At 44.5% G+C, this 21,625-nt stretch overlaps 1 protein-coding gene across 4 annotated transcripts in view; it reads right to left on the bottom strand.

The window, feature by feature from the left end:
• LOC118510537 (glutamate receptor 1-like) overlaps window positions 1-19,662 on the bottom strand; it is a 55,755-nt gene extending 36,093 nt beyond the window's left edge. For 2 of the 4 annotated variants that reach the window (XM_036052492.1, XM_036052495.1), the window contains exons 1-3: window positions 19,092-19,642; window positions 16,604-17,320; window positions 821-973 (exon numbers count right to left, since the gene is read on the bottom strand). In XM_036052492.1, coding sequence (XP_035908385.1) covers window positions 821-973; window positions 16,604-16,853 — 403 coding nt within the window. In that variant the 5' untranslated portion in view covers window positions 16,854-17,320; window positions 19,092-19,642. Of the gene's footprint in view, window positions 1-820; window positions 974-16,603; window positions 17,321-19,091 lie in introns of all 4 variants that reach the window. The other 2 variants (XM_036052494.1, XM_036052493.1) reach the window with 2 other exon arrangements.
• Between the last annotated feature and the right edge of the window lie 1,963 nt (window positions 19,663-21,625).

A 21,625-nucleotide genomic window follows, 5' to 3' on the forward strand; every position in this document is an offset into this window, starting at 1 on the left:
TCTTTTCCTTAGCGAGCAAGACACCCTACAGAGGAGAGTATCTGTTTCTTGGCACACAAGAGAATGTATGTAAGTATTTATTAGGTCTATTCTTAGCGCCGTGAAGCTCCATGTCCGTCCGTGAAGAGCTTGCTGGCTCGAAACAAAGGACAGTTTTGGTCGTCAACATCGGATGCCTTGATGTAAGGCACTGAGCGACAGGCGTTCAGTGTTTCCGTCAAACGTAGCGTAGCATCGTATCGTGTTTAGATTGCGGTTCGGAGTTATCACTCCAAACAAAATTAGTGTTGTTGATATTCCGTCACTCACCGTCATTAGAATAATATGAACAGCGAGGATGTTGCGCTCGCGCTTGTTTGTGGTAATCGATATAAACTTTGTGTCGGTAGCTTTCAGCATTAGCCGGTAGCTTTTTCACCATGTTTGACATAATTTTGTTAGCTGTTTGCGAGCCGTAAAAATAAAACTCCAAGCGGTGTGTCAATTTGCTCTCATATTTAAACCATTGGCGCTGCTATTTATTCACACCAAATATTGCTAACTCGCGTCGGAAAACAATGATGTATTTTTTATTCTGCAAATGGAAATAAATTACATTTTCGCGGAAGAAAATCGTTCCATCGTGGATGTGTTTTCAGCGAGGAATAAATTGTCTATCAAGATAGGAATGTTCCAATTTTGGTCGTCCTTGAAGATGAGCAGTGAATTGAATTAGAGTCACTGCCTTCAAAACAACTCTTGTTGATATTCGTGGAATTTAACGATCGGAAAATTTAAATATTCAAACGAAATCCATTGCCTTTTTTTGGAAGATACTTACTCAGTTTGGAAAGCTTGAATGCATCCGCCGTGTTGATGACGTCGACGTACGCCTGCAGCTCGAACCGCCGGGCCGTAACGTTTAGATTGTGATTGAGCATCGCAAACTTGAACGCCGACTGTATCTCATCGGTCCCCTGCTCAAATATTGCACCTGAAACGGAAGAACCCCAAAAACAATCACCATTAAACATCGTCCAAGAGCAGAACGACTGGGAAAGCAAATAAAAAGCGAAACAATTGCCCCGATGAAAAGCAGATCACGAGCTATTTGCTGTTAAATTAGGAAGGAAATTGCTTTCCTTTTGGTGATACCGTTGGGAAATGGAGGGATGGGAGGTATGGGAGGAATTAAATGTCAGCTGTAACAAAGCAAACCCTCGTTCACTTGCCCTGTTAATGCTGTAATTGGAATGACAGTTAATTTGAGTCCCTCGGTGATCCCAACACCGCCCGGTTGCGTGAAATGCGAGCAATGCCAAGCTTCCGCTGCCGAATGGTGGAAAATGTAGCGTACGTAGCGTGATATCATTCATCAGCCAACTCATTTCCATCGGTGCGGTATCTGTTGCTTGGTACCTTTAGTTTTCTTGGCGGAAAATGGCTTTCTAACCTTTGTGATTTCCTGCCACTCATTTCCTGCCGATCCGATCGGGGCCCAGGCCGGAAACAATGCAAAACATGGGCAGCAAACGGGAAAACGAGCAGGCTTAACATTTTGGGTGGAAAATCTTTGCCAAACAATTACAACCCAAAGGTGTAAGGGGGAAAAATTGCATCTGGGCTGTCGACCTTAGACGGTGGGATGCTGAATGCTTACTGGAAGTAATTTCCGGCCACCGACATTGGGACGGACAAGATATACAGGAAACAACCTTCGCCGAAACGGGTGAAATCAACCAGGATATCCTATTTGGCGAACCAAATAATGGCTTCAATCGCTCCTCTCGCAACAGGCTTTTTTGTTGCGTACCTAACGATGTGAAGAAAATTCGCGTGACGAACGTTTAAGCCGAAGGGCGTCCATCTGTGTTGGTCACGTCGCTTTAGATATTAAACTGTTATATCATTGAAGCAAAAGATTAGCTCCTGAGTTCGTGAAAACTAATGCGTTTACTGTTTAGATAAATAATAATCAACTAGATTTTAAAAGTTATTTTAAAGTATTCCTTTCATCATGCATAACCTCAAACATAGGTACGTGCCTCACCGCCCGACAGTCGCTCACTATGAATAATCGGTACCGTGCACTATTAACATAAGTTAATTATTACTTCATCAGTGTAACAAGTTTACAGCCGCGCAAAGGTTACAACACGGTTTCACGCTTATTGCTCGTCCCATCGCTCGCCGTAATGGCGGGTAATGGCGCCCCGGTGCCGGGTTGTTTTGATGGATGAGCAGGAACCACTCGGCGCGTGTAAACAGTCATCACGATGCTGATCAGGCTTAGCTATTTAGATAATTGATTAGCTTCTAAATATGCGAAGCACATTTGTTTAATCTACACCACCAACACTCGGAAATCTAGCTTCCAAGTATCCTTTCCAGCACGGCAGTGCTTTAAAGTCCTACGCGAGGGTTTGAATTGAAGCACCGCAATTTAAATTCTACCCTCATCTTACCATGATCTGGTTAAAGTTCTCTCGGCCGATCGTAAAAGAAACAGATAAAGCGATAATTCAAATAAAAATCCCTATCTGTTTTTCCCACAGAGATATCAGCATGCGCGCTCTATCTCTATCACTCGATTGGTGATACTATCCTTTTGGGCCAAACGACACAGGGAAGCAGAAGTAAAAAGAATTCTTCCTTGGACGTTCCGTGCTTTAAACGACCCTCTAGGGTTTGCCTAGGAAAAAAAACGGACCGAAATTAATTAAAATTTTATCCGCCTCCGAACCGACGTCGATGAAGAATTTAGAGCGGTTCGGTAATGTCCCCATTCACTCGCAGGCCTGGACGCGAAAAGCTCACCGAGTTGTTGTCGTTGGCGTTTGGCGGTGGTGAATGATGAATTTTGCAACACAACCACCGTGTTCAAGCGATGAACGGTCGCTAGGCCACGGTAGTTGTGTCGGAAAAGTCGAACGGGACGTGACCGGGAGCGACGTGGCAGCACTAGATAAATACGGACCGAGACCCGAGCAAATGGAGTCATCGGTGTGCTCTATCGGCGTATATAGCCCCGGCCGAACCGGTCGACTATCCTCGCAAAAGGGGGAAGGACGAAACAGCCGAAAACCGAAGTTGGTTATGAAAATTTAAACAGGTTCACTAAGTGTGCCGGTGTCGAATAATAATTTTGCAATTAAGCCACCATTAAGCGCTAATGCTACTGAATTGCCTTGGTTCGTGATAAGAATTTAATTAATGTAGTGCAGGCCAGAATGGCAATTTTTTCCCAGAACAAGATCAGTAGATCGATCGAAATGATGAAGATAATGCAAGCAAGAAAATAAAGCGATTTCTAAAAAATTTGAGGCAAAAACTGGGGCCTAAAACCGCCGGGGAATTGGTCTGGTACAAATTGATTCTCGAGAAAGGTCCGTTGATTCTGGCTAGGGCTCCTTTGCACTTTAAGAGGCCTTTTTTAAATGGGGAATGCTGCGATCCGTTATTAGCTGTCTTAATTTTAAAAAGGAATATTATTGAACTTAAGAACACATTTAACATAAAATAAAGTTCATCCCAAAGTGCCCAAAAATGAACCCACTGTCCACGGTCCGATAATTGCTGTTGTTTTGGAATTTTTCAAGCGGCTATTTGACTTAAGAATCCTCGCAATGGCAATAAACGAGTGGAAAAAAGCGGTGCGCACGGAAAAGCGACCGGGAACCAGCTAAATACTTAAACCATTACCATTATCATTTCCATTGCCAGCGACCAGTTGCTGGAATGTCTGTCCGACAGCAGCGCGCGCCAACCGAACACGACGGGAAGGTCCGCTCATTTGTGCGAGTCTCTATTTGCTTTTGGGATTAGAGTGATAAACCTTTTATTAAGGGTGAATGTAAACAAACGAAGCGCTTAAGCTGCAATTTGAATAACTATTAATTTTACAATTTCTTCGAGTGGCTTCTGCAGGCAACGACATCGGTGGTGGTGAGTTTGGATGGCGTTGGAGTTGGCGGTCTTTGTCAACTTTAGGTTTTATTGTACCTTCTCCGGGCGTTCAGTCGATTGTGAGGTATTCATCTTTGACCTATTTGACTTTGGAGAAGTTTTCGTTGTGGATGAGGTTGCAGGGGATGGGGTTTGATTTTTCCGTCCAACAATAACACTCGAATTAAGCCGTTAAGTTTATGTTCCTTAGCACTTTAACATTCACTGTATGTTATGAGCTAAAGAGTTGATGCTTTTCTGTAGTTTTCAATAAATTTTTAGCTACTTTTTAAACAGTCTTTGTTCGGCTCGGTAAAAGGGGACAGAAAACTCGCCCTCAAAAAGAAAACAAGAAGGCCATTTTGTGACAAAGCCGTTTCTAATTTCGTGCCCTTCCATCGGGCGCTTGCCGGCGCTGCGCTTCATTTAATTAATAATGTTTCCCATTTTAGGCGAAACCTTCACCGCCATGTCCGCTACCAGCAGAAATCCAATTTGCGTGACATCAACCCAAATGGGTTTCTCCTACCTGAATCGATGAACGTCCGCAACACTGGAGAAAGTGGCACCGTGAAGCGTACCGTGTGCGCCCGGAAGCTGGAGAGCCAATGAGTCACAACTGACCAAAATTCCGCTTCCCGTGTGCTGTTTGCACCCCGGACCTAGCGTGGATGCGAGCCGAGCATCTCACGGACCACATTATTCGATTATATCCAACGGATGCGCATTTCACATTAGCTATGCTGGCGCTTCCAGCGTGTGTCTCTCCGGTGCCTGGCGTGGGCTTTATTGCAGTAGCTTCGGAGCACACCAGCGTCGCCGTGTGTACGAGAAGGACCGGGAGCGTCACCATCTAATTGAAGGTGATTTGTTGAGATAGCGTCCGAGTTTCGCGGGGGGAGACTCGGCTCATAAAATATTCCTTCTGTATTCGAGCTGAACGTGGACGAACAACATTCGCCGCGTGGTAGCTGCTCAGTGACAGTGGGCACTCTCACGAGCAACACAGCAAAAAAGTATCCCGAGCCCGGGGTCAAACTTAAAGGTTGTTTTGTTTTGCCGAGTAGAATAGCTGAGTGGCTTCCGGTTCGCGCTGCCGTTCTATGCGTGGGATATCACGAACACAAAGGAACACTAAATAGCAGCCAAGTAGCAAGCCACGCCACACATGCTACTGTCACGCTCAGCTCAAGTTCTCAAAGGCGAAAAAAAACAAACAGCAAAAAAATCTCATTGTGTTTGTCTCGTGACTTGGCAGAGCGGTGCCTTAAATATTTTATCATTACACACCTTCCGCCAGAGTTCCTGGCCGGATCAATGGTATCGTTGCAGGTGAAAAATAAGCTCAGCCGGTACCTAATTTAGATTGATGATATTTAATTAGTTGCACACCCGTTTACCCGTTGGCCCTGAAGCATCGGGGGAGGGGGTCGCAAACGTTGGGAGGTCGGAAGCCACATGCGTATTGGAGTCATGCTTTCGATCGAACCCAAAATTCGTGCGGGATGACGATGATTTTCGCGCCGGCTCATCGGATGATTAATGCTAGATAATTTGCTGAGTGGCGGTGTGATTTGCTTGGGCGTAGGTTTGTGATTTGGGAAATATTGATGTGCGAGGGATTCAACGGTTGACCCTGAAATAAGCATCATCAAGCGATGCTTAACCGATAATAGGACAAGGAACATACATGGCGTCTAAGGGTGGGAAGGGTCTTGGAAGTGTCTCGTATGTTTTCAATTCCGAATAATGTATCCGTACAATCCCCATCTAGTTTAAAAATGCGAACAAAACTTGGATCAATTTGAACTTCCCAATGCACAATAGCTTAAATCTGTCAGTCAACGTAAAATAATTGAATACTTTTCTTCGGACCAATCGGACAAAATTTTCCCTCGCAATGAAAGAACCATTTCCCAAAAGCACCTATTGAAAGTTGAATTTTGCCCAACAGCAATTTATTTTCTTCAACCAGCATTTGAAAAGCGTCGATGGGCACAATCAGAGGCAAACTTTCAATAGCATCGACCGTACCGCACACTAGACTAGAAAGGTACCGGAAAAAAAAGCTTTCAGGTGGTGATGAATGTCCTTCGATTGTTCGAAAGCTTTAAAGTTGGTCCGTTTTAAGATTAATGGCAACTTTTGCCGAAAGCACCAAACAGAAACTGGTTTACTTTTTCTTTCAAGATAATGAAAAATGTGATGCTTGTCGTGCCAGGAAAACCACATCGATCGGCAGTGATGCCGCTGGGCTGGTGGGGTGGGTGGGGGGGGGGTGTGGGTGGAAAAATAATCTTTCAATAAGAAATCACCCTGACATGGATGGTGCGTTTGGCAACGATTGTTAGTGGACGAGGGGTGGAAAAACGAGGGAGGAAAATAAAAGAAAATCATTTTCCACTCCGCCCAAACAATTCCGATCAAAAATAAGTTTAACTTTTTTTAACGCTGGTCGGGCACTAACGCCACTCAAATGTTGTGCGGGAAGCGAGCTCGTGCTCGTGGTGAGCTTTTTAAATCTGCATTGAACAGTAATTGCGAAAACAAAAGTGATTAAAAGTTCCGCAATTAGTATTGCTCGTTGGGACTGTGTATCATCCAGCCCATAAACGCGATTCCCTCCTGCACGACACGTGTTGAGCTTAGGGCCGCCGCCGAAAAAAAGTTTGAAGGCAGCAGCATCGTGTCAAACATCTTGTCTTGGTTTTGAATCACAGTGCGAGAGAGAGACCGAGAGAAGGCAAACAGGACTCAAATAAAAGAAATTCAATTTTATTGCCACAAAACCTGCCTTGGAAGTGGAGATGGTAAAGTTTGCCATCCCCCGGGGGGGATTTAAAATGGCCAGTTCTATTTATAGGGAAGCATTTTTACTGAGCAGAATACGATCGTGAAATCACGCTGCAAAACAAACCAGCGAGATGGAATCTGCAACGCACAAAACAAACCCGATGAATGTGGCTTGAGAAAGGAAGGAAAAACGGCAAAACGAATTAAGCAAAATATAGCAACACTCGTAAAACAAATCGAATCGAGCGTTGTGGCGGTGAGCGATATTGCACGGTGCTTACTGTAGAATAGCCGGAAATGGGGATGAGTGGTGGCAAAACTTTGTGATGGCATTTTGATTTATTTCCATCCGACGCAGGGTGAGCCTGTAAACTGATGGAGTTCTGGATTTTCCTTCATTTGCTGGCGTTCGAATATTTCGCGCCACTTCCAGCGCGACGCCATTGCAGTGTTTTATTAAAGGGAAGTCATACATAAAAAAAATCCCCCGTTAAACCTTTTCCCTAACCGGTTCCGGTGGTGGTTGCTGTCGGTTGCTTTATGAAGCTGCATGCCGGTTGCAAGTGATTGGATTCCGGCTGCGGTCTAGTGAATATCGAGTTGATTGCATTATTTTGAGCCTGGCTCGAGGAAGTTCTTTGCATCGTCTGGACCTGCTGGCTGGTTTCTGAGGTGCAAAATTTAATTGAATTAATTCACCTCGAACGATCGGTAATCTGGCGGTAACTCGGTGAAAATTCTGTACGTGTAGTTTGGGCTTATATACCCGGTGAAGCTCTGTGAAACTCGCCTGTGACGTAAGAAGGCGAGAAAAGGCCAACCCGCATTGTATTTGCTTTGGAGCTTCTTACACTTCTATACTTCTATACTGCAAGTATACATTTACTTGGCAGGAAAATCGCATCCCATCATCGTACGCAAAGCAATCCAGAAAACAACGTCAGATTTCCACTAACAATGTCAGATGGAATTTCCTTCGAAAGCAATGCCCGTTTGACAATGCTTCTCCAGCATGTCACGAAAACCGTGTTCAAATGTCAATTTCGAATCCTTTTTAGCTCGTTTTCTCAGAACAGCATTAACAAGCAGGAATGCCATGGCTTCTTTGACGCACGCCGTTAGCGAGCGCATGAGTCTCCATTAACCGTCATCCAGCCAGCATTCCTGAGCGATGTTGAGTGTCAGTGAAAGGAAGAAGCGAAAGCAGATACCACCGGCACATGAATACGCTTCCGATTCGGCGATTTATTCGGTCGTTAACAGGCCGTAACCAGACCGGACCGGAACCATCCCGGTTGAAGGGAAAGTGAACTGAGCAAGGAAGCAAGTCCATTTGCTTGAAGTTTGCTAGCCGGTCTGTAATGTTGCTTGCCAACGATTACAATAGCCTGTAACGTGCCCATACTAAAGTGTTGATTTTAGGCGCAAAAGCTGTATGTTAACGGGCTCAATGTTTCCCGTATATAGATGTGATATGTAGGGAGAAAGCGGGGCAAAAAGCGATCATAAAAAAACGAGCAAAAACAAACACACAAACAACGAATCAATAAAGGATCCAATGGCTGGAGCGTAAATGTGTGACCTCAACGCTAACGGGCGTTAAACTTTATCAAAGTTGATTGATGTTTGTCACAGGGGCGTGATAAAAATCGTTTAAATGGAAATATTTGCCCCAACCAGGCGAACGAAGCAGCGGCCGGTTAATGCCGCGAATGCTATTTTCGGCGTGATTCCGCTACAAAAGGCACAAAACAATGCGTAATAGGGTTGTGGTAGAATGTGCGTGTTGTGTGCGTGCTTCCAGTGTTGTTTTAGCAGGCCAGGAAGTAAAAGCCTTATGGTTGGTTAGCCTTGATTTTTTTAGCAGTACATTGTGGTACTGAGAACCAGTTGTTCATAGTATTGGGTCATTCTGCAGCTTGTTTTTTATAACTTTTTTGGAAATATTGATTAGAGCTACAATGATACTTTATGACATTAAAGTAAATTAAAAACGACGGTTTCTACTCTCAACTAGCTTTCAAAAAAATCCTACTAAGTTTGTTACATTTTATGATGAATTTATTGTAGCGAACAGTTACCTTCATGTTTAAAATTCCTATGACGATAGCGTTCTGAGAACAGCTTTAACAAACCCATTACTACCCCGCAGTGCGATAATCCCAAGCGGAAAGAATATTCACCGAGAAACGCGCGAATCCAAGCATGCTCTGAACGAAACTATTTCCAACTCGTACAAATGCGGAAAAAATTCTCGATTTTCCATTGTTTTTCCTTCTTCTATGCTTCTTCCATCCCTATCATAAAGAAAGGTATGAAAATATCTCCAGACTGTCCAGCCAGTTGCAACGAGCCGCTCCCTTGGCACACAGTCTCTCCATTTCGCACCCCCAGAAGCTACCACGTGTTTGATGTGTATCGTGTTACCGTGGCTTTGCATCGGACTCGGGGAGAAGAAGAATGTTTTTGCGGGGCCGATTCCTGTCTGCCGGTCGGGAGTCGGGAGTGCTGGAGAAAATAACGAATAGTATACACTTTATAGTGGGAATTGAAGTGAGTTTGGAGAGAATCGTAACCATTTTCGAGCACTGCCAAGTGGAAGTTGAAGAAGGAACAAAAAAAGGCTACGGAAACGGAGAATTAATCCGATTACTGCAGCATAAATCACGTTCATCCCAGATGAAGTAGTTTGCGAGCGCTTCATGAAGTGCCATTCGTTTGTGGATTTTGCGCTTTAAAAGCCTTTGTGTAGTACATGCATGTAATTTTAGTTCAATGTTTTAGGGGTTGTTTTTGGAGTCCTTTTTTCCCAAAATAATTAATAGTCTATTGAAAGGCCTCGTTGTGGTAACAGGGTAGCTCAATGTTGTCTCAGAGGTAGCTCAGAGTAGCTCTATTTGTCTGATGGTCGACACCTTATGCGCAGTTGAGGAGGCCCGATTGTTCAAGCTACATCTACCAGGAGACTGCCTCCTCTGAAGTGTCTCGTCCACCAGGAGCCCTTGTAGTCAATGTGTCCTCACAGATCACTCCTCATGGATGCCTCAGCTACTTAGATACATTTTCGGTGAAGGGACTTTGCCTTGTAAAAGGCTTGTCCAACCAAGGAAGTTTGTTTACCTAAAAGCCTTATGATCCAAGAGGCCTTATCCTTCATGGCACCTTGTGTATAAAGATATCTCCTAGTATGAATGGCCTCAACGGGACTCATCTATCAAAAGAGGTCATCAAGAATGACCTCGAAGAAAGAGGTTTCAACGCTCGAGAAACCTCTTTTACCAAAAGTCCTCATGGTCGAAACGACCTTGTGGACCTTGCAGTAGTCAACGGAGGACTCGTCTCACAAGAGCCCTCGTAGCTAAAAATGCCTCCATCGTGCTCTGGGATTTCTTCTACCAAATATTGTTAGTGAAAAAAAGACTGTGTCAGATGATTCAAATAAGATCTATATTAAACTATCCTTGCAAGCGCTTCAGATAAAAGAATAGCTTAAAACTTAATTAGTTTGTATCTGCAAAGGAAACGAGGCCACGTACTATTTCTATATCAGCATCATCCGCTTGAACTATTCCCGAGCAGCAGTAACTTTGGCAGGCAAAAGCATGCAGGTATCCCGAAACCTTTGGCGCTTATCCGAACCCGGGCCACATCCATGGAATGCTTCAAACTCTCAGGCACGGTGGCAGAAGTTTCTTATCAAAAGTAGCAACCAGCAACCCCTCCCTTGAAACGAGCCCACCCCGCTAACGTCAGCCCTATTTGTTATCTTAATTAGTGCGATATTTATCTTGTCTACACAATTTCAAGCTCCGGGTGTTTTTTTTTCCCTCACTCTCTCGAGAGCGTTCGGGTGGAATATTTTCTTGTTGTTCCTCGCTCGCCAAGCCTACCACCCCACTAGCCACACTTGATCCTGTGAAGGGCCAAAGCATTGAAGGATATTTCAGTGACACTCTTGAGTGCATTCCTTGTACCAGGAAGCAGCAAACAACAAGGGAGAAGAAAAAAATCATGCTGCCTACCGACAGTACGCCTTTTTGCCTTCGTGCTCTGCGTTGTGAGGCTTGATTCCTAGCCGAACGCACCAACGAACGGGAACAAATGTCTGAGAAGCGTCAGCGCTATCTAGTTTTCCGCTCTTCAGCCATAGATGATTATCTCGACACGTGGCAGAGGGAGTTGGGTGGGAGGATCGGGAGAATACAGCCATGAGGACCACTTGTATTTGCGTCACTCGTTCACAGGCATCGTTGTAAGGAAGCAACGAAAAAAAAAACCTCCCGACAGACAAGAAGCCTGACGTTGTTTTGCCAACGTTTTTGTGAGTCCCCCAGTGTGGCCTGCCATGGGCCGGCAGGCCAGGATCAACTCACAGGGTGGCAAACGGTTAGAAAGTTGAAAGTATCACAAATCTGTGGGGGCAGCAGACAGTGGTTTGGCTTGTGGTGTAGATGTAAATAAGCACTTTTTATCGCTAGCTGAAAAACTTTCCGCCGAAGCCGTGTTTACCCGTCGGGTTGGGGTGTTGTAGGCTGGTCCGGCACTGCTTCAACAGCAGCAGGCAACGCTTCGGGAGAAAGTTTACGGAGAGCTTTTCCCACCACGCCAACGCGCTTCCTGTGGCTGCTGCCTGGCTGCTGGCCAGGGGAATTTCGAATGTTGCTGTTTGCCTGGCGATGGGAGACATTTTCTCGCAACTACACTGTTAGTTAAAATTCTTATTGCTCTAAACGGAAACGGACAAAAAAGTGTAAGCGAATGAAATGCAAAGTTAAGCATTTATTCGAAACAATTGCAACTGGAAAAGAAATGAAAATTTCAATATGCAAAGTACGATTGTGGGGAAAACGTGGCCAAAAAAACTGTTGTGAATAAATTGTTCGGTAAATTTATTTCTATTTTCCTATGCTAAAGAATGCGTTGGTCGTAAATGATATTCCGAGTATTGGTGGTTGTATTGCTTTGAATAAGCTGATTCTATAGGACATCGGATCTATTGTCATAAAAGGGCTGATAAGCCAGTTCTAGTTCCATTTCTGCTCCAGTGTATCTCCAGAGGGCCTAGATTGCGCAAAGTATGATTTAATTAAAAGATTGCTGGCTGAGTTCACATACGATGGTTGTGAAGCTTCCGATTGGATTATGATAAGAGGGTTTCAATTAAAACCAATCATGCTTGATGTTTTACAAGCTATTCCGGGACCTGAATAGTATCTACACTGTATGAAGAATCTGCTTCGAATTATGTGTTACTAATTTGATTGTGATAAGAGGTGGCTCTTCATTTTACTGTCCTAAAAGCAATTTGAAACATTTGTAATATCTTAACATAAAAATATTCTTTTCATATAATCTTACACCACAAAAATATAAAAACACCTCAAAACAAGATGCCACACCCTGCTATGTTCCGGAATAAATTGTTCATAATTAAACAGGGCAACATTTGTCCCACGTCCCGCGCAAATGACACGCGTTAGAACATCGAACAGCTCTGCGGTAACAGTTTAAACTTGTGTAGATTATTTCACTGGCAGCTGTCGTCGACAGTTCCCGTAGGAAAACCGTCGCCTCGGAAATTAATTATAAACAATCAATTCTACATTCTCCGACCCGGCGTTCTCCTCTCCCCGACACCCGAAGCATTCAAAACATCGTACCCATTTATCGTTGGCGGTTTCTTCACTCGGTTGTGCTTTTTCCAAGATTACTTCCAGTTCTGGCGAAATGGGGAAGTTTTTAATCACATCAAGATGTTGAACTTAACCGAATATCCGCCTTTTCGTCAGCGTATCGCTGTCGAAAGATGGGGCACAAGGCTGATTGAAGCGGTGCGGGAAGACGATGGCGCTACAGGGCGATACGGGGTAACCTTTCCTAATTTCCTGGCAATCAGTGGCAACAGAACCAAAATTTATTGGGCACCGGGTATCCGAGCTGCCTGTGGTCTGTTTACGTTTCGGTGGAAAGTTGTGTGTTAGTTGGTGTCGTTTTTTTTTCACTCCCTCTGAGCTATCTCCGTTTACAAGCAATTCCAGTGAAAGTAAAAATGCTACGCTTCATTTAAGACGCTTAAGAACACGGCGCTGTCGTTATGGGCGCTGATCGTGAAGGCTTTGTTTCGGGGGTTTTCCATTCTTTCTTAAAAGATGAAGATTGTGTGCCTTCTTGGTTGCCTTTGTGTTCCGTACGATGCTTCCGCGTTCGATGAAGTTTCGTACGATTCGATCTTTACTCTCTTTCAAGGCTTAACGGACAACATTAATCCGTCTTAAAAACCGAACGAACGAAAAGAGAAACCCAGACTCGCTGAGAAAAAAGTTTGAGCATTCGAGAACATTTTTCCAAAGCGATTTACTTTCTCTTCTCCCAGCGGAAAGCAGCGAATGGTGCAGCTTATTTTTGCTCTTTGCGCCTGGGAAGCTCTTCTCCGGAGTCAGTGGAAAACTTTTTTCTTTGGTTCATTTTTTAATCGTCTTTATCCTTTTTAAACTGTTACGAAGCAAAGCGCACACAATATCGATTCAAAGCTGTTTTTGAAACAGTCAAACCAACAAGGCTGATTTGAAGAGCTCGATTTTAAGTGCTTCAGGCTTTTTTTTTTGCTGCCCGTTTGTTAGTATGTGTATGGTGGTTTCGCACGTCAAACATTACACTCCATGTGGTATGGGCAAAAAAGCTCGACTCGAAAAATTAAAGTTTTTGCTTCAAAATACTTCTCTGCTAGTCTGCTTTTTTTCTGCCTCGAGAAACTCAAGGAAGCTGTAGAACTCAAGATCGAAAAAAAAGGCCGAAACGGTCTCTTCCGGTTTGTTAAAGATCTAAGTACGACTTTTTTTCCTTTCTTGGTTTTTCTTTGATTTCACAAAAGCCTGAGAGGCGAAGGAAAGAAAAATCTAGCCCCAAAGTGTCATGAAACCAGATACCCGAGCCGTGGAAATGTTAACCCTGCATAATTAAGCGGAGCTGTCGGTTGCACGAGCCGCGGCCAGAAGTTTTTCTTTCTTCAACAAAGTAAGAGGCAACGGAAGAAACTCTTGACCACGAGCGGACCTTTTTCAATTGTGTTCATCAAGCTATGAATGAATTAAATGTATTATGACATTCATAATCTTTTGATTTTTCACCATTTTCATCTCACCCAATTTGGGTAGAGGCTTGGCCGCGGACAAACAATGGCAGTGGGACTTTTCGTTTTGAATAGTAATGGTTTTGAAGAATATTTAAGGGTACTATTTGGCAATTTTTTTTTCGTCTTTCAGGTGTGAAGAAAAATTCCTTGAATGTCCAATATCAACCTTTCCACCTGAATCGACACTATCGAACGTGTACACGAAAGGCGATGCATTTGCCTGTTCGTTCTGAGAAAACGAAGCATTCCGTTGAAAGCTCGATTGCGTGATCAATTTTCCACTCAACTTGAGCGATTGTGCAACTCAACTCACGGGTGAGACGAAGCAAACGTGGTGAAGAAAATCGGTTGACACCTTGAAGAACCACCCGAAATCGCAATGGCTGCACGTACCAGCAAGAAATAAAGCAATCGGAAAATGTGTTTCAACGGCAAAGTCAAAATGCAGCCAATTCATGCAAAACGAAACACACAAAAAAACTGGTACGCCCAAGCAACATTCCCCCGACTGTTCGCTGCACTTAAAAAGCAAGCCGGTACTGCATCGAGAGCTTTCGGATGGATTGAACGAGGTGCAAAAAAAAAGGGGGGCAGTTCAAAGGGATGCGGGTGGAAGCTGTGTAGGTGAACCGGGGGGTGCAATTTGAGGCGAGTCCTAACATCACACGTTCGTGTGAAAAGTATGAAGATGGATGATGCACGTACGAATAGGAGGAGACAAAAAAAAATCCGTCAGCACCCGGCAATGATCGATTCCTTGCCGAATGAAAGACAGTCAGCTAACATGAACGGTTGACAAGCGACCTCGGTTGAGGGGCCGGGATCGATTGACATTGATGAGTTTCATGATGCCAGGAAGCTCTGGTACCTCGATTCGGGTGATACCCCATTCTGATGCTGGGCTTGGTTGAGTTTTCTTCGGCACACAAAATTACACCGTTCGGCGCAACGATAAAAGTCACGTGAATTAAAAACAGTTTTGAAGTTTGACTGTATTTAACAGTCAGGCAGAAGCAAAGCACTCCATGTCGCAATGAGCTCCGGAGGTCGTGATTAAAAGTGGACAGAGAAAAAAATATATATGGGACAGAGCCAGCCCACGATGAAAGAATGCTGGACAGGAATACTAATGCGTTTGATGTGCCTGCTGCTGCTGCATGGGGTTGTGTGGGTTTTTTTCTTGCACACACACTCACGGAAAAAAGACGACGTTCTCCAGTGCTGTGCCCGATGCAGAATGTCACAAGAACAACCATCGGAATGGTTCGCGTGCAAAAGAAATGCCTTTTGCTTTTTGACTGCAATCAGTATCACGCCGTATCCGGGCGTTGTCGTCGGTACATGGTTGGTGATGATGACGGTGATGATGATGGGAAATCAATGGCAAGAAAAAGCTGCCTGTCCACACTAGCGGGTATTTATCGCGCACCACGATGAAACCCTGTCATAAGAACGTGTTGAAGGACTTCGCGCTGAACGGAACGGGTTTTTTTGCTGGTGATGCTGTTGGACGTTACTGTACCAAGCGTGGAACATCCCTTGCAGCATCTGATCTAGTGGCAGAAGTTTTTGGCAGCGGGTTTTTTGTTTGGCTCGCCCGTGTAAACAAAAAGCTGGCATGCCTGATTTCATTTCCTTTCGCGTGAATGCGTTTCTAAGGGTGCAACCAAGTGTGACAGCTTCATCTAGGCGATACCGGTCACATGAGGTTTAATAAACGGATAGTACAGGCGGGAGGCGCTTTTTCCAAGGGTCATAGAAGAGCGATCTAGTTGGCAGAGTTTTTTGGGAAGAATTTTTAAGGATTTGTAGCAATATGACTTAGAGTCCACAGCTTAGTCCTGACAGGAGACTCCAAATTAATGAAGGTGGTATTTTAAGTGTTTCAACTGATCCGGTGCGTTTTAGAAACATTTTTTTTTGATCTTGGATAGTGACAGACAGAATAGTTGCTAAGCTCTTTCTTTACATTACAGGTCCATTGAAGGTTTAGTTTAAGTATAGAAGTCAAATTTTGCAGAATAGATAGATGCATTTTCTATACTTCAATATTGTATGCAGCAATGTCCAGTAACTCGATACCGTGTCCTCTAATATCGAATTGCTTTTACTGCATAATGGAACTTAAAAAAGACTTCAACAGAGTACAAAATATTTGACACTATCTGGTAGGCTCCTTATGTCATGAGAATGACTCTCAACTTCCCACAATTTTTTTTACATCTTGGCCACAGACAGAAGAGTCTTGGTAGGACAAAATTTAGATTAAATGTAAGCGTTAATGAATCTCTCCTGAAGATCAGGATAATTGATTGCCAGGCAGATGCCTTCAACACATCCCAGTTTCAAGGACTTCTGTAGCAAGCTAACACTGCTAAGCTATCGTGACGCAGAATTAGTAAGTACAATGTTCGATACATCTTCGAAGCAACTACCCAAAAACACTAATTTAGATGACCACTTATAGCCATGATTAGTCTCCGAGAGAAACATCTTGCATAGAAGAGGGTGAAATAAATCGTAAACATTACTCCCCATCCCTGCTCTGTGCTCAGTATAATGTCCTCGCCAAAGTGACAAAGACAGCTGCCAGACATTCATCACCCATTCAAATCAGTTATCAGATACTCCTCCCCACGGTTTCGCGTAAGTTAGACGATTGCTCGCACTCTCCCTCGCCACAAAAACATTCTGTTGAAAAGAAAGTTGTGCTTGGCAACACACAAACGCACCGAACCCTCTCCGTGTACCTACCTAGTGGGATCTTCTCGGTTGGGGGCTGTGCGTTGGCCAACACCCGACCTGGCATGTGGCTAAACACTACCAGCGCCAGCAGTAGTACAACGGGAGCTAATGGCTGCATAATGGTTGGTTTCGATCTTCGTCCGACTACACTCGACGATGGGACATTATTATTGTTAAACCGCCAACCGCCACCGCTGGTGGAGGTGCTGTTGCTGTTGTTGTTGCTGCTGTAGGGGCTCATGCTAGTGATTAATTCCATAATTATCGCCCGTTATGCTTTCGACTTCCCGGGGCTCCCACTCGTTTGCACACATATATATTTACACAGAAAACACCACCGGCACAAGAAACACAAATACCGATACACTTCACCGGCGCTTGTTTTGCTTGGTAACTTGCGGGGACACTATTCTGCTTCTTTTCGCTTCCGTGGAAAAGTAAATTGCAGCAATCACACCGCACAATGGGAGGGATCACACAGCGTAAAGTGGTGAGCAGATAATACTCGCGGCCAATACTTGGACCATTTAAATATGGTGCTTTCACGTTGTTTGCTTTACTTCCGGCTGCAAGCACAAACACACACACAGACACACGTAGGATGCTGGGTTACAACATGGACACTAACGGCGTTAAACTTTCCGGCTTCTTGTTTCCGGCTTTAGATAGCGAAGTGTTGCAGTAAAAGGGTGCCATTCAGCAGGGACACATGGCATTGGTAAAGGGCTGTTGGGGATAAAGGAGTACATGAATTTCTCGTTGCAAGATCTGGAGAACTAAAAAAATAGTAAAAAGAACAAAGATTCAACTTAAGCTTCTTATGGGAAAATCCATCGATTGTTGGGAAAACTCCAGACTCAAACTTATAAAAACGATAAGGAACAACCCCAGGCCGTCAGTTGTTGTCTCACTGTTGTTAAAAATTGAAATCGTAAAATTCTATTATTTTATCACTTCACTCCAACCCGCTGAAACGCCGCAACCGAACCGTTTCTCACCCGCACGCACCATAAATTACATCGCCTGCCGTAATAAATCGTTATCGGCATGACATATTGATTTGAATAAACCATCACCGGTTAGAAACAAACGCTCGGGCTTGCTACGAGAAGCGATGCTCAAGCTCCGGCTGACGGGTGGCTTAGGCGATGTAACGATGACTTTTGAGTGCCCGACCGGCAACGCGCCTACGCACCGATCGAGCCCGAACCACATCCGGGAAAGTGGAAAAGCCCTTTTTTGTCGCTCAACCGTAAAGCTGCTTTACGATTCCGATTCCTTCCCACTTCCGAGCAGCTTCCGTCACTCGGTGGGTTGGTTTTGCTGTTACTGTTGCTTGTCTTACGGCACTTTGAGGATTTGAGAACGGCACCGAAAAATCGATCGAATTTTCACCGCTCAAGACACTGCTGTCAACGGTTTACAGAGACTTTTTCACCTTATCAGCCACAATTGAAATCGATTGCGTGCGATTGATTTATGTTTTTGTGTTGGTTTTTTTTTTTTTGTGCTCGACTGGGTTTTTTTTTGCACATCACTTTCCTGTGTTGAGTTGACAATGATAAATGATTTTTATTGTCGGAAAAGTTAAATCATTCTTCTTCACTTATGGAAATTCGGAACACTACACTTCAACATTTTTTTACCCCCCATTTTTGTTTGCTGAACCCAGTTGGACACGGTCGCGTAGTGTTTATTAAATAAAATTCAATTAACTGCACGCACCACATGGGAAATTCACCCGGAATGTGCTTCCCGCAATCAAAACCATAACCCAGTGGGCCCGCAAACATCACCCTTGGCGGTAGCACCAAATCGGTTGCTTTGCTCGCCTATTAACACAGGGACAGGTAGAAAAAGTTTTGCCCACCATCACCAAACTAAGTTGCTTCACACGCACTCCGACACACACACACACTGTGGTGGGCGAAAACTTTTCCGCCGTGTTTTTCTCTCCAAACCACTGACACTGGGCAGCCCGTGGGATGGGCACTACTTCACTGTCCGTTTTTAACATTATCCACCAGGGACATTGATAAATGCCGGACGGACAGACGACGCGAAAATCACACAATCACACGATCATCCACACGGGCTCCGAGCTATATCCGGTTTTATTCTGCGAAGGGAAGCGCAGGACGGTGGGCCTTTGTTGACACAGTGCCTCCCTCGGACGCATTAGAGGTAGGCGCAGGTTGCTTTTCCCGGCTGGCCGGCAAGCCGAAGCCAGTGATTTATTGCCTTTTGCACGTACAATTTTCAAATGCTTTCAGCCTGATTTAGACGTATTTTGCTGGTGGGTAAGGGAAGCAAGGGGAAACAGAAAGGATGTGGGAGTTCAGACGAAAGCGCTCCGCCCTGAACACCTGACTTCCCTGTTGACACTTGTGGTTTACATGAAAAATGAACGGCAAACTTTTCCCGACTTTACCGGGATGGTTGATCCTTCTTTATCCGGCGCTAAAGCTTCCTTTTGTAGCGAGGTTTTTGCACTTACATTTGTTTACTTCACTGTGGCGAGGCGAGGCGCCCATAAACACGCACACACACACACATACATTGACACATCTACACTGCAGGGCCCATATTTGTACGTACTGACATTACACTGATAGCCGGGAGGTTTAGCTATGTTTTTCGGGGAAATTGCTCGCTTTTCCGACACGGTGTTAACCCTCCTGTACCAAGCCTTGGCAGTCACACTGATCACTTACACTCTCTTTTAACGCGCGGGCTCTCTTTAACAGCTTTTTCACACCATTTGCTGGATGCTGGAGCCTGACACACACTCACAGACACACTCACAAGCACGAAGGATGTAAGCTTCCAATTCCGAATGCAATTACTGAGGCAGGCCGGAAATAGAGGAACCTACTCCACGTCCTTGGGACTAAGGGCGGCACTGGCGTGGGTAACGCGTACGCGCGCGTGTGTGTGCGTTTGTTGTTTTGCTGGTAGAGAGTGAGGGAGAACTGGCTCCCAACAGCACCTTTTGACACCACTTTTTCTCGTACGGCAGCAAAACCGGTGCCTACGCGCCCATCATGACTGACGTCTACTTTAGTACTAAGGCAGCTGCATCCAAGGCGAACTGCGTTGGCCCAGCCTCGGCCGGACAGGGGGCTTTTCGGTTCGGGCTTCTCTCGCACCAGGGAGCCAATTCGTCGTGTTGTACTAAAACACGCACAGCATCCATGCGCTGAGAGAAGCTGCGTGAGATAGACAGTGAGTGCGGTGAGTTTGGTGCAGTGAGATGAGGCTGCTCACGGTGTTTTTGGTGAGAGAGTTGTAGGCCGGATTGGCGTCGGAAGGATGCTCCAGTGGGAGAACGATTTGGATGGGGATTTGATGGGACAGCTGAAGAGGGACCTGTAGGTCAAGATGAATGTCTGTGTGTCACACCGATAACGACCACACAGTGAAATATTGCGTCGGTGTGTGAGTGTTCCCGGTAGATGGCGGTAGTGGTATCGGTTTTTGAAGCATTAGGGTTAGGATGTCTTGCCTTTTTATAGCACAACCGCATTACTAAGGACTTGGCGACGATGTTTTTCGAAAAACAAAGTTAGAGAAGGAGGTGTTTTAATTTTATTTCTTCATGGGAATTGTAGGGAGCGTTTGATCGTATAAAGTTTTCTAATTCAAGGCGATTATTAGGTTCTATAACCTCAACAACTATTGGCTTGCTATTACTGGCATCCATGACTTAGTTTACACGTAGATAGATACTCAGTTCTACCTTAAATACCTTAGCTCCATTTGTTTAAATCTTATCTTTCTCAGAAAACCTATGTTTTGAAGGATCCATCTGGCTTAGACATCTCTCTCGGTAAAATTTTTATTCTTGAAGGTAGTCCAAATTTCAAAATTATTTTTTCCACACATCACACATGGTGTTGACGTTTCTTGAATGAAGCTTTTATTTAATATATTGATGGGCAAGTAACGTGAGCCATCGTCGAGAGACTAGCGACTTCCATTAATCCTAGGTACACATCGTCATCACCGGTGACTTTCGCTGTGCAAATAGGAATCTTAATCGTGCCATGTATGATTGCTTGCAATTGTGGAACGCCAAATAATCGGAAGCGGAACGGAATCACTCCAAGCTGTTTCATTGCACTTGTGGCTTAATCACGAACGACATTCGAAGCTGTCTGTACCATCACTTGAAACACAGGACCGACTCCCGCTTCTTGAGATTGTTTTGCTCGATGTGTATCCCTGAAGCGAAAAGAATAATTTACTACCGTCAAAAGATGGCAATGTACGATAGGGAGAGGGGCAAAAAAAAAAAAGGTTGGAACATACACACAGCACAGGATACGGTACAGCAATCGGTACCGGATCCGTGCTTCCGTTTGGTTACACATTCGAACGGAAAAAAACGCGGTACGAATGTACCGAAAATAGTACCGGAAGCCAAGAAAAACTTCATCATACGCGAATATTTGGGCGAACCACTAGCAAAAGGCACGAGCTTTTCTTGGGAACCTTTGGTTGTCATTGAGGAAAACGAAACCCACAGTTACACACGCACACACATATGTAGGTGGAATTGGAAATATAAATTACGTGCACGCCTTGATAGCATCGCACCGCGGCGACACGGGCACGTTTGGCTCGTTGAAGCATTTGCATTTTTATCTGCTACCACACTTTTTATCTGTTCCATCGATGTCAATATTTCATTTTCATATTCATATTATGCGGATAAGTTTTCGACGTAGTTTTTCTTGCTTGTGGACTGTTTTGGGCTTGGTTGAGTTGAGTTCTCACAGAAGATAGGTGAGTTTAGGAATTTTGTGCTGTATTTTCCTGAAGTTGTAAAGTTCATGAAAAAACATCGAAAAACATCGCAAAACGTTTTAATGAAATTTGGTTCTCGTCGAAACCTCGTCAGTTTCCATTAACGCTCCACGCTAGAATTGGTCAACCTTCTTCTTTTCTTTTCCAACCGGTAGCAATCTGAAGTTTTTTTCTTCGTGCTCTTTGGATCACCTCATGGAGCCATTTAAAGGCTATCTGCAA

This window comes from Anopheles stephensi, chromosome 3, assembly GCF_013141755.1.
Source record: "Anopheles stephensi strain Indian chromosome 3, UCI_ANSTEP_V1.0, whole genome shotgun sequence".
Lineage (NCBI taxonomy): Eukaryota > Metazoa > Arthropoda > Insecta > Diptera > Culicidae > Anopheles > Anopheles stephensi.